The sequence below is a fragment of the Ochotona princeps genome, chromosome 2 (genome assembly GCF_030435755.1).
Source record: "Ochotona princeps isolate mOchPri1 chromosome 2, mOchPri1.hap1, whole genome shotgun sequence".
Classification (NCBI taxonomy): domain Eukaryota; kingdom Metazoa; phylum Chordata; class Mammalia; order Lagomorpha; family Ochotonidae; genus Ochotona; species Ochotona princeps.
The window spans coordinates 158,182,387-158,196,307 of NC_080833.1; the positions used below are offsets into that span (position 1 = coordinate 158,182,387).

Genomic DNA, 13,921 nt, shown 5'->3' on the forward strand with positions numbered 1-13,921 from the left:
GCAGAATAAAGGCAATCTTTCAGTTAAAGTACCCGGGGAGGCAGCAGAGAGTAACCCAAGGACACGGGTCCTGTCAGCCACTGAACTCTGGCATCTCTGCTTTCGCCACATCCACCGCAGCTGGTAGACGTATGAACAGGGACACAGGACAGTTCTCCATCTCCAAAGAAATAAATCTTTAAGAACACATTCACGCCTGTCATTTTTCCTTTAACTGCCTTCAAATACTTTGATTACTGCCTTAGTCCTTTTTTAAAACTCCCATTAATATTTCTGAATATACCGTTGACATATTTTCAGTCACAATATATGAGGTTCCTTAAAAACTCCATGGTGCAATATAATTTTTTACTGAGCTAACACTGACTAAAATTTGTTTGCTGGCAAATGGCCCTACAGCAATCATAAAACAGCAAAACAGAAGGGGGTAGATTAAACCAAGAGTGCCAATAACAATCTTAGAGACTGAGAAACAAAACAAAACAAAAAACAAAAAAACCTTTATTTTGGCTCACACCTAAATCATTTCATGACTTTACCATGCATATTGTTCTTCAGGAATCTTACATTAAATAAACCCTAGAAAACTAGAACATACTTTTAAGAACGAACAAATTGCATAACTGTATCTCATCCCCCCCACACACAAATGTTACAAAAAAAAAAGTCCAATTGCTATATCATCACTTATAAATAGGTAAGTCTTCATATAATCTCAAAATACACAGAGGAAAATGTAACTGAAATTCAGCATCCACCTTCACGAATACGATGAAACGCTAATAAAGTGACACTGGAAGCCCAGGCACAAAATCATACACAGACACAAGAAGGCTACAGATCCCACTCACAAAAAAATGCACCAAACACATTTGCATTTATTTTCTTTTTTAAAAGCAAATGACAAAAGACCCATTTTACCAGCTTTACTTTTTTTTTAAAACCTAAGCTTAACATTACATATTTAAACAATTGTCAAAACTTACTAAATTACCAGCTTTTCATGCACAACTAGAAAACATCCTTAATTTATATTAAACCAGAAATGTATTACCATTAATGCATTAATCTCTTTCATTACTAAATACTGAAAAAACTGAAATTATTTTTGTAGAAGATTCATCCTGGCAATGTTACTTCACAGCAGGCTGACACTACGTGGCTCCCATTTCAAACACAATGGAGAAGCAGGTCCATGCTGGTGTTAGTGTACAATCTTGTCCTAGCACTACTGAAGAGTCACGGCTCACCTTGGATCACGTTTCATAAAAAAGCAAAGTGCATACAGAGATTTACAACAATTTTAAAGACAAAAAAAATGGTCCTATTATGTGGTCCCAACAATAAACTCAAAAGTCTATGACAAATAGATGCTCCGATGAGCTGTTTATAAATACTTTAGATTAGGTACAATTATACTGAAAGTTGAGTTCGTTTGAAATCTTCAAAAAAATGTTCCTGTTAATCCTCAAATGGTGCTTGTTATAGTTTAACATTTCTGTTAAATGCGTGCGTTGAATTACTTGTTATCCAAGCGTAGCGGCTGCTCCTTACCATTTATCGTCAAGGACTTTAACTGGCCATCTTCCTCGATTTCTACTCTTTCTTGTCCATTCTCGACAATTCTGTAGAATAGAATTCATTTTAAAGCATTTTTAAAGCTTGTATTATCAGTAAACATGTATTTTAAAAATTTCTTCACCTGCCGTGTGAAAAGTAATTTTTTTGGTCTAAAAGCAGCAAGTTAAGCCAAGCTACTGACAATCTTTGCTTTAAAAAAAAAAACCAAAGAATTTGTCTCAAACTGAATGCTAAGTACCTGCCGAGTTACACAAACAAAACTAGTACAGGTTTGACATGAAGATAGTTTGTCATTTATCGTTTTAGTAACAGAGAAAACATTACATACTACATGTTAAATGCACTTCCCAATTACAGATTACTTCCATGAATTAACACACTGAGTAAATGTAAAAAAGGAAAAGCTCCAGTAAACTAATGTACACATTAAGATAAAGATTCTTTCATTGCCACATTGGCACTGTACATCTACAAATCACACTACGGACGTGCAAAGTGAGCTGCTGCAATCAAACACTACATCTACTTATTAAACACAACAAATATATATCAGTTTACCTCTTTGTAGTGATTTTTCTGCCATTAACTATTTTAGTAGAAGTTGATATAGATTTAAAGTTGCCCATTCCACTACCACCAAATGATGAAGAAGAGAATGAAGTGATGCCTCCGTGACCCAGTGAACCAAACGAAGTAAATCCTACAGGAAAACAGAAATGAATGATAGAAAACTAATACAATCAAAGCTATTAATGCAAAGGTAAATCCCACAGGAAGGGAAGGTGGCCTTCCTCAATGACTGAGCAAGAAGGCAAAGGAGGACAGAGTCCGGTCCTCCTTATCTTCAATCTCAGGCTCCACCACTTGCCAACGACGCCTCCTTATCCATGGGTGACCTATTTGGCACCAGGCTTCACAGAGGCAGCATGTGGTGAAATACATCTTCTAACTCTCAGCAAGGCAAGTGAACTTGCTTCCCTTATCTTTACAATGAGATCATGGGGATAAAAATCAAAGCATTAAAAATCTAAATTCATTATGGAAACAATACTGTACTTAATAACCTAAGAAACTAGAGTTCTACATCCCATGAACATATTCAACCACATGACTTTCATTCTATCTTTTCATTCTAAAAACCATTTTAACCAGGAATACCAAAGCAAACTTATCTTTCACAAAAAGTTTAACAGTTGGCCTATTTCTAAAATGCTGAAAATAATGTATATACCTGAATATGACTCAAAACAGGTTCTACTGCAATGCCTCGCAATATTTTATCAACATTCAGGTTATCACTCAGTATATCAGAAACACTAGATTTGGAACATAATCTCTACATCTGGTGTACATTTTACACTTGTAACCCATTTCCAGTTGGATTGACCATATCTCAATGTTTACAGGGTTAGATTAAACCTGGAGCCACTGGCCTCCTTGGTAGTAAGGACAGCTTTCTCCATAGACAGAGACACCCTAGCCATTCATTTTTTTGAAGTAAAAATTTCTTCACATTCTTTAACCAGCATTCTTTTGTATTTGTTAACCTACAGCTATTACATTGCAAGGTATCAAAGGAGAATGACTTTTGAAGTTCAATCCTGTGGTGTATCAGCACACTGTTCAGAGCTGAAGCATGCAACCTAAGTAACAGCTGCCATTACAGAATCAGATTTAAAAGCAGAAACATGAACTTGAGCTGTGGTTATGCAACAAGGTGGAGGAATCCACCATGGTGGGAGGGTTTGGGGAGGGGGGGGAGAACCCAAGTATCTATGTAATTGTGTCACATAATACAATGTAATTACTGAAGTTAAACAATAAATAATTTAAAAAAAAAATAAATAAATAAAAGCAGAAACAAAACAGCTTGTCTAGATCAAGTTTCAAAGAGCTGGCACTTTTCTAATTCTCCAGGTAGAACACATAGCTGTTTCATGATTTCTGCACATTATTTTAGTGTATAAATTGCCTTCCCATAAGTTAGCCATTAACACTAGAGGCATATGGCTAAGCATATCACAACTGCACTAGCATGAACAGGGTCACCAACTCAGGCTGAATGCATCAGGTGGACCCTCCTAAAGGGTGCTACCTGTCTGTATATTTGCTTTATCTGCAAGAGTTCAAAAACAAAATGTTTACTGAAATGAGCTATTGTGTAACTAAGCCAGGACACTTTAAACCCCTTTTAACTAAGAATTTCAATAAATGTTGACCATTAATATTAACAACAGTAAAAGGCTTCCCAATATTCCTGGGCCAATCAGGAGGAAAACTAAGTTATTAAACAGATACGCACAAGCCAAACCGATTGACAAGTCCATCAACTATTCTAACAAATGAAACATACACTTTTAACTGATCTAACCAACCACTGTAAGCCCTGACTTCTGTTTAGATGACAGAAATTAAATCTAGGAATTCAATACCTGTATCAAAAGCAGGAAATCCACCTCCAAAGGCTGGAAATCCACTGAAGGCAGAGAAAAACGAACCCGGGCCTCGGCTTCTGTTTCCCCGGGGACCCCTTCGGCTCCCAAAAAAGTCCTCAAATGGGTCTTCTGGAAACAAAAACATACATTATAAAACCTCTATTCAAGTTTGTTTTCCACAGAAGAGCTGTGATAAGAGGAAAAGACGAGTTAATGCTTTATAACATACGACGCCACTAGGAAACAAAGTGTTATCTACACGATGTTATAATTAAGTAGCTCATATATGGACTAACTGAAAGACTGGCTCATGCAACAGTTTTACGCAGGCGTTTGAGTCAAGCCTAGGTAACAATAAAAAAGGCATTAAGCATAGAAACACACAGAAAGCTTGTTATCACTACGACAAGTGCCCTTTTATTAACTTCTTGCTAAGACAGTTTTTGCTATCACCGCTTCAAAGATGTTTTCACAATCAGGAAGTTATATTCCAAGACATTAGAGCCTTCTCCAAAGCAAATGAGAAATAAACACGATTGTTTTAGTGTGATTAATAATAAGCATAAAAAGAAAGAACAGTACAGCAAGCGGCCAAACTAAAAAGTTACAGAACTTAACCAAGAATAATTAGGAATTTCTGTCATTTTTCTACGGTTTATTGTCTCACAAAAAAATCTTTCAAGAACTAAAATCAAATCTAAACAAACATTAACTAGCAAATACTACACTGTATTTTAAGATATTATAATTGAAAATACTAACAGATAGGCATTGTATTACAACTAGAAATACTTAACACTCTTTGAAAATTAAAGTAAGATTAGCCCCATCAGTTTAGTCTTTGTTATGGTTAGGTTATCCCTTAAGAAATACTTAGTGAAGTCAGGGCCCAGGGGTGGTGACTCACTGGGAAGCCTATGGATGTGGGTTGGGGGAGAGGGCTAGGGGCATTGCACCGGTGGGCAGGTAGGGACATAGGAGCTCACCTCCAGGTAATTGGAGTGGACCTGGGGATTTCCTCAAGTGCTTGTTCCAGGGTAAGAAGAGGGGAGGGGAAGAGCCCCAGGTCAGCACACTGCCCTGGTGTGCTGGTGGGTCAATCCTGGAAAACGTCAATGAGCCTGGATCTTGGGTCTGTGGAGGGGTAAGGCACCAAGCCAGCACATGTGCCAGGAGGCTGAGACTGCTGGGCAGGCAGACCTCTGGACCAGCACATATCCACTGGACTTCGGAAGGCTGGGCTTAAGAACCCATACACTCCTGAGCATAGGGATTGTGGATTGATTAGGGAAAGCAGCAAGGGGATTATTGGGTAGGGAGGACTGCTGTGGGAGTATCTTTCAGGTAAAGAATGACTCCTAAGGGACTCCCAATGACAAGGCCACTGTACTTGCAGGTAAGCAAGGGAACAGAGACCTGGTGTATTGCATAAGAGACCCTAGAAGACCTTTACAGGTCAGACCGATGCAACATCTCACCTGGGAGACCTGAGCTGGGCTTGAGCTTGTTACCATGGGTCACTGCTGACCAACACACGCTAGTCCACACAAAAGCTAGGGGTGGGAGCCTGTTTGGCAGGGCCAGACTCCAGCACCTGACAGTGAGTGACGGAACAGGGAAAGGTCACATTAGGCTCGGCCAAGACACTAACCAGCAGGCATGTGGGCTTGGTCCGGGATGCGCCAGGCTGGGCTAGACTGCAGCACCACTGGTGCTCATGAGAACCAGGGTGGGTATAAAACAGACTGGGCTAGGTTCTGCCCCGTGGAGCCAAGTGTGAGCTGTGCATTAGCACCCAACAAGAAGAACTGGAATGGGTAAGGGTTTGGGTAAGGGCTGGTCAGGAAAGGTCAATGTTCATGCTAGGATAGGAGGTAGATTAAGTAGGGCTGGCACATGTACCCACCAGTGTGTGTGAGATCTAGCATTTGGAGAGGTTCTGCTGAAGGAGCTTGGCAACTCCTCTGACAGGACAAGGTGAGCGCAAGACCCAGTCAGGGAGCAACACAGTCCAGGCCAGCTTACGCTACCCACTGGCATATATTTGGCTCAGGTCTGGGGAAAAACAGGCTGGACCAGTTCATTATCACTTGCTAGCAAATAAAAGAATAGGGTGTAGGCCATGCCAGGGCCACAATACCAGGCAGTCCACATTAGGGCTGGTATTGGGGGCTGCCAGGGTTGGGCTAGGCTATACCCCCCAACCAGTGTGCACTGCAACTGGGGGTGGGGCCGGGTCTGGCCAGGCTACAGCACCCACTGGCAAATACTAAGGTGAGGCGGGTCATGCCAGACTGGGTCAAAGCAGCAAACCAGCACACGTGAGACCCAGGGAGTGGGAAGGCAAACCAATAGGGGCTGTGCAGGGAGGGGAAGGGGGACCCTCCCTGCTGGGCCACTACCCCCACTGGACAGCTTGAGTTGGGATAGGGGCAGACCAGACCGGGCAGGGACACAATACCAGGTGGCCTACACGTTGGTGGATCAGTGCAGAGCTAAGCTGAGCCAATCTAAACCTTCTGGTGCATGCATAAGCCAGAGTGGGTGAGGGGTGGTTGGGCTTTGCCAACATCAGCTGGTAGATGCTGGCAGTGGGAGCTAATTCTGTCAGACTAAACAGCAGAACCACCTGGAGAGCTCAAGATCCAGGAGCAGGAGTGGGCCCATCAAGGAAACAGTGGGAACCCCCTCTTGGGTTGCCACTCCCACCAGTGAGAATGAGAACCAGGACTGGGGGCAGGCATAGGTAGACAGATGGTGGTACCCGCAGACACCAGTGTGGACTGGATAGAGGGGCTGGTCGGGATGAACTAGGCTTCAATGCCCATCCACACACAGAGCTGAATGGGATATGGGACAGACTAGACCAGTCTGCTGTACATACCGGCAAGCACAGGAACCAGGGCAGGGGATGGGCCTAGCAGGGGTTATTTGGGGTCGTTCCGACCAGGCTGCACCCCCACTGAATTGCATGAAGGCCGAGTATCTGGTGGGCAGGATTGAGCCAGACTATAACACAGGCTGGAGACAGAACTGACCCAGCAACTGCAACCACCAGTGTGTGCGTAGGCTGATTTGGAAAATGGACTGTGTCAAACCCTGTATTGGCAAGCGCACCCAAGAATCAGGTCTGGGATGCCCTCAGATGAGGATTCTTTGGCGATTCTCTACCAACTGAACTGCTGGACTTAGAACCCCAACCATGGAGAGAACTGCAGATTCCATGGTCTGATCGTGCAGTACAAGTGTCAGAGCTGGGCCTCATTAATGGCTTAGACGGAGCCGTGGACAGCATATTCAGATGCACATGGAGGATACGGCAGTATACTAGAGCCTGCAAAGGACACCTAGTACTAGACAGAGCAATTGATCAGCTACCCTAGCCAAGCACTGGCAGTGAGTATCTGGGCAAATGGAGACTCTCAGGTGAAATACGCCAGGGAGTCGACTCTGGAGAGATCTCATAGTGATTGGAGTGTTGAGACTGACAGCAATTCAGAATTGCTGAACTATCAAAATCAACTGAGCAGACCCTCGGAGTGTGCCCCACAAGGGGGACCCTGGGATAGTTGGGAAGCCAGATGTGGCTTCTCCCCTTATCTAGCCCCTTTTCATCCAGATACAGGAAAAAAAAAACAATGTGGAAACAATGGTCTCACTTTCCTCTAGCCCTTGGCCCTTCACAACCTAATCAATTATGTGAAAGTCATCAAAAACTATAAACATTTTTCTTAAAAAATACTTAGTGAAAACATGATAACCTATATCATATATGCTGTACTCAAACTTCAAAGCATTACTGACAGTGAAAATAACTGCCCGACAAAGGAGCAGGCATGTTTCTAAGCACAGGTTAAAGTACAAATGTTAAATATTACAAAGTTATTTAAAAAGGCCACAGGTATCACACACCAAAAGCCAACCATAGTGGCCTGACCGGGAACAGAACCAGGGCAAAACCTTGCTCATTTCCAGTATCTTTCAGTATGTATTAGATATTATGATTTTTAACAATATGAATTATAGAAGACAAAAATATCTCAGTCAAATGTGCTATCAATTTATTTTCTATTTGCTGCAACATGTGAAGAGCCAATGGAGGCATGTGCTGACCGACCAAAGCACACAGGATGAGTGGTGGGGAAAGGGTTCCCTGGGCCCACAAAAAGCTGCAGAAATCAGGACGCAACTGCCATGGTTAGGAACACCTTTGTAGGGCCTGGTGGCGTGGCCTAGCAGCTAAAGTCCTCACCCTGAAAGCCCCGGGATCCCATATGGGCGCCGGTTCTAATCTCGGCAGCTCCACTTCCCATCCAGCTCCCAGCTTGTGGCCTGGGAAAACAGTAGAGGATGGCCCAAAGATTTGGGATCCTGCATCCGCATGGGAGACCCGGAAGAGGTTCCAGGTTCCTGGCTTTGGATCGGCGCAGCACCGGCCGTTGTGGTCACCTGGGGAGTGAATCATCGGGCAGAAGATCTTCCTTTCTGTCTCTTCTCTCTGTATATCTGACTTTGTAATAAAAATAAATAAATCCCTTTTTTTTTTTAAAAAAAAAGGAACACCTTCGTACAGATAGTGTATATTCAGCAAGTATCTTTGCTTCCATTTTTATTGCAGGTGGACATATTGGCTATTTAGTTACAGCATTATCAGGAACTATAGGTGGCTCAAGCATCTTATCTCCCCTAGCCAAAGCACAGTGGGTTTTCATGTTAGCTGTTAATTATGACCTTGTTCTCTTACGAGTGCTGCATTAACAAGGAATAGACATGTGTCTATTTGATTGGGCTGTGAGGGTATCCAATTATTTGGTCAAATATTCTAGGTATTCCTGGATAAGACCAATATGTCAATAATATATGAACTAATGAAGCACACTGCTACAAATCCAAATTCAGAAAAAACAAGAGGCTCATCCAAACCACCCCAGTAAGAGAATTCTAATAGCCTCAAAACACAACTAGACTATCTCCTCTGTAAACCCCTCCTTGCAATCACAGAAATGGTTACACAATGCTTAACTTCAGCTTTAGACTACAAAATTCATCATCCCTGTTACTTCAAGGAGCTTGAGGACTGAACGATAGTTGCCAGGCTCCTTGTTCACAGTAGTGAGCACAGCAGTGAGCACAGCAAGCACAATAGTGAGCACAGCAGTGAGCACAGTGAGCAGTGAGCACAGCAGTGAGCACAGCAGTGAGCACAGTGAGCAGTGAGCACAGTGAGCACAGCAGTGAGCACAGCAGTGAGCACAGCAAGCACAATAGTGAGCACAGTGAGCAGTGAGCACAGCAGTGAGCACAGCAAGCAGTGAGCACAGCAGTGAGCACAGCAGTGAGCACAGTAAGCACAGTGAGCAGTGAGCACAGTGAGCAGTGAGCACAGTGAGCAGTGAGCAGTGAGCACAGCAGTGAGCACAGCAGTGAGCACAGAGCACAGTGAGCACAGTGAGCAGTGAGCACAGTGAGCAGTGAGCACAGTGAGCAGTGAGCACAGTGAGCAGTGAGCACAGTGAGCACAGCAGTGAGCACAGTGAGCAGTGAGCACAGCAGTGAGCACAGTGAGCACAGCAGTGAGCACAGTGAGCACAGCAGTGAGCACAGTGAGCAGTGAGCACAGCAGTGAGCACAGTAGCGAGCACAGTGAGCAGTGAGCACAGCAGTGAGCACAGTGAGCAGTGAGCACAGCAGTGAGCACAGTAGCGAGCACAGTGAGCACAGTGAGCAGTGAGCACAGCAGTGAGCACAGCAGTGAGCACAGTGAGTACAGTGAGCACAGTGAGCACAGCAGTGAGCACAGTGAGTACAGTGAGCACAGTGAACACAGCAGTGAGCTGTGAGATGACAGAAAAACCCTACAGAGGTCTCAGTCATGCAAACAGGGCACACAGTTCTGACCTCAGGAGACTCAGCAAACAGGAAATAGCAAAGCTTGCATATCTGATGACACAGCTCAAGCAACCTCGGGATGGAAGATAAAGTCTCCTCAGAGTTCCAGGGAGGGATACCACGGCCTCAACCCCGGCTGCCCCACTGCCCATTCAGTGCCATGCTACAGTTACCAGGAGAGCAGAGGAGGGGTCAAGGGGTTGGACCTCCGCTACCTCCATCATGTGAAGACCACATGGAATTCCTGACTCCTGGCTTCCGCCTGGCCCAACCTGACCCAACTGTGTGGACATTCTGGTAGTCTGTTTTTATCCCTGTCCTTAACTCACTCTACCTTGCAAATAAATCCTTTTTTTTTTTAATTATTTATTATTTAACTTCATTAATTACATTGTATTATGTGACACAGTTTCATAGATACTTGGATTCTCCCCACCCCTCCCCAAACCCTCCCACCATGGTGGATTCCTCCACTTTGTTGCATAACCACAGCTCAAGTTCAGTTGAGAGCAAATAAATCCTTTTTAAAAAAACAAATTCTCAGTTTTCAATTTAAAAAAGAAGGACCGGGCTCGGCGGCGTGGCCTAGTGGCTAAGGTCCTCGCCTTGATCCCATATGGCTGCTGGTTCTTATCCCGGCAGCTCCACTTCCTCTCTATCTCTCCTCCTCTCAGTATATCTGACTTTGTAATAAAAATAAAATAAATAAAAAAAAAAAAAAGAAGGACCATTTCCTCTCCCTTGAGGGATAGAGTGGACAACAGAAAGAGGAAACAAATGTCTTAAAATCAATTCCAGAGCCAAGCACGGTAGCCTAGTGGCTTAAGTCCTTGCCATACCCACCTGGTATCCCATATGAGAGCCGGTTCTTCTCCTGGCTGCTCAACTTCCCATCCAGCTCCCTGTTTTTGGCCTGGGAAAACAGTCGAAGACAGCCCAAGGCCTTGGGACCCTGCACTCGCGTGGGAGACCTGGAAGAAGCTCCTGGCTTCTGGCTTCTCATCAGCTCTGGCCATTGTGGCCAACTGGGGAGTGAACCAGTGAATGGAAGATCCTTCCTCTCTATCTCTCCTTCATGCTGTAAGTCTGCCTTTCCAATAAAAATAAATAAATCTTTGAAAAAAACCAATTACAATACCAAAAAAAAAAAACCCACACACACACACACCTGAGACACACTAACCCGGCATTCATTCTCACTTGTCAGAATTGTAAATGAAGATGAAAGACTTTCATGCCACACCAAAACACCTCATCCAGAGCTTTCAAAACTGCAGAATGCCATGGCCTGATTTGGAATGTACTCCAAGAAAATGTCAGCTGGGTAAGCTCAGCCTGCATATGACAGACTACAGAAGCTCAGAAGAAACAATACTTGCACACCAAGCTTAAGTATTAGAGTGCACATGCCAAAGTGTCCTCTTACGCAAGGCAAATGGAAGTCGGTCTAGTACATTCCTGTCATGGATACTTCGCAGACCAGACCCCTTCCCTTCCGCAGTGACATGCTTACAGTTATATGTCCCAGGAAAGCTGGCTGAGTAATCAAAGAGCACTAACTACACACAGATCACCGTGGCACCATGACAGCGCAGACACAGAACACAGGCTCCCACGAGGGATTCACCCACGCGGATTCGCGTGCCCCATTTGCGTTTCAGTTTTCTAACTTCTAATCCTCTTCAAGCGTGACTTCTGAAAGCCTTCTCTTCCTTTTTCTCTCAAAATTTGCCACCTGCTTCTACACTGCACAAACTACAACAAAAACTAAGGCAAACTGTTAGCCAAGAAATGTTACATGATGAATTGTGCCATGCTCCAACACTGGAGTCTTAATTCCCAGTGACCATGCGTATCAATTTGGAAATTTTTTTGGAATCGATTATGCTTAAAATGGACTCATTACAGTGGGCCCTAAACCAGTAATAATCACCAATATCCTAATTAGAAGGAGATATTTAGACTCTTACTAAGTGCAGAGGATATACAATCTGGAACACAAGAAGAATGCCACTTATATGCCAAAAACCATCCGAGATCAGCAACGAACAGGCTTAGGACTTCTTCTCCCTTCAAAATGACACCTTTATCTTGGACTTACCAACTGTTTACAGTGAGACATTTCTGGCGTCACTCAGTTTGCGATACTGAACACATTACTAACTACAATGTTACGGGCCTGGAGCAGTAGACTACTGGCTAAAGTGCCCGCCATGCAAGTGCTAGGATCCCATATGGACACTGGTTCTAATCCCAGCAGCACTGCTTCCCATCCAGCTCCCTGCTGGTGATCTGGGAAGGCAGTCAAGGACGGCCCAAGGACTTGGGACCCTGTGCCCACGTGGGAGACCCGGAGGAAGCTCCTGGCTCCTGGCTTTGGACTGGTGCAACTCTGGCAGTTGCAGCTACTTGGGAAGTGAATCAGCGGACAGAAGACCTTTCTCTCTGTATATCTGACTTTCCATTAAAAAATAAATAAATCTTTGGGGAAAAAAAGTGCCATGTTACAAAACTTGTGCTATGCTGGTGTGATGGCTTAGCTGGCTAAATCACTCCCTTGGCAAGCACCGATTTCCCACAGGAGCCAGTTCATGTCCCAGATGCTCCACTTTCCGCCCAGCTCCCCGCTTATGGCCCACAAATGCAGTGCAGGACAGCTCAAAGCCTTGGGACCATGCACCTGCACGGGAGACCTGAAGATCCTGGCTCCTGACAGTTCCAGCACTGGCTATCAGACCACTTGCGGAGAATCAGCAGGCAGAAGATCTTTCCTTTTCTCTGTGGATACACCTTTTCAATCAAATGAAATAAATCTTTCAAAAACAGAACAAAAACCCTTATGGTGCATCTTTAGGAAGCTGGAAGAATCCAAACAGCAGGTATTCGTAGGCCATTACCTATAGGTCTGCAAACAATGCAAAGAAGTCCGATGCTTCAAGGCTCCCCATGGTTTTTAATTCCTTGGGTTCTACCACCAAGGCAGCTAAGGTTTCTGAGCAGGTACACTCTCAAGGCACTAGTATAAACTTTTATTCTAGACAAACTTTATATAAGCTGTCATAAAAGAGACTCAGGTAGTTCCATGCACAATTTATTGTTGAACCAGCAGTGCCTCCGGCTCCGGCCCGCTGTGCTCCTCCTCACTCAGCAGCTCCTCACACTCCTCGCTGAGTTCTTCCACATCCCCGGGACTGGCTTCATCCTCACTGGATATGAGTTCCAAGTCCTCACTGAGCAGCTCTCCCTGGTCCCGGCTATAGCCTTCGCTTGGCTCATCTTCACTAAAGACATCCAGTTCCTCGCTGGTTACCACATCCAAAACCTCACTGTTCTCTTCACTTGGGATGTCTTCCACTGTCTCCTCATAAACAGGCTGGTCTAGTTCTTCACTAGGCTCCAGATCATCACTGGCCATCTCCTCGAACCCTGGGAGAGTAAAATGACTGACTCACTACATTAAAATTACATCAGTGCTCAGAAAACCCGGGGCTATTTTTACCCTCAATACAATTATACTTCCCTCCGAGTCTGCTTTACATAGTTCCATGTACCCAAACGATTTTCCACCACTACATTAAATGGGCTTTCATGAAGGAAAAAAGTATTAAGGTGCTAAAATTAAGGGCTCTCTGGCAGTAACTGTAAAGCTTACTTTTGCCCTTCCCCAGTAACAATAAAAATGAATATTTGTCTCTAACAGGTTCAAAAGGCACTGTGATTCATATTTTCATCTCTTACAACACCATTTTACTCAGTAATGGTGTTCAGTAAAGATTAAAAGTTATAAAACTTCCCAGTTCGGATTGGGCACATAGTTTTTCCAAACAGCATTGTGACAGGAGGCTTATTTTCATTGTTCCACATTTGAAAAGAAGTTAAATACGGCCAGCTCGCCTCACTGTTCTGCATATATTCCAACATTCTTCAGTCATTATTCTGTGCAGGCTTAAATCTACATTACTGCCTTTCTGAGAGCTGCTGTGGTAGAGGAGGCTGAGCTGGTCCACCAGAGCAGA

At 44.0% G+C, this 13,921-nt stretch overlaps 1 protein-coding gene across 7 annotated transcripts in view; it reads right to left on the reverse strand.

Moving 5' to 3' along the window:
* DNAJB6 (DnaJ heat shock protein family (Hsp40) member B6) overlaps positions 1-13,921 on the reverse strand; it is a 65,346-nt gene that overhangs the window by 23,677 nt on the left and 27,748 nt on the right. For 2 of the 7 annotated variants that reach the window (XM_058660655.1, XM_058660654.1), the window contains exons 6-8: positions 4,014-4,145; positions 2,140-2,281; positions 1,555-1,625 (exon numbers count right to left, since the gene is read on the reverse strand). In XM_058660655.1, coding sequence (XP_058516638.1) covers positions 1,555-1,625; positions 2,140-2,281; positions 4,014-4,145 — 345 coding nt within the window. Of the gene's footprint in view, positions 1-837; positions 1,626-2,139; positions 2,282-4,013; positions 4,146-12,913; positions 13,332-13,921 lie in introns of those variants that run through there. The other 5 variants (XR_009244951.1, XM_058660657.1, XM_058660656.1 and 2 more) reach the window with 5 other exon arrangements.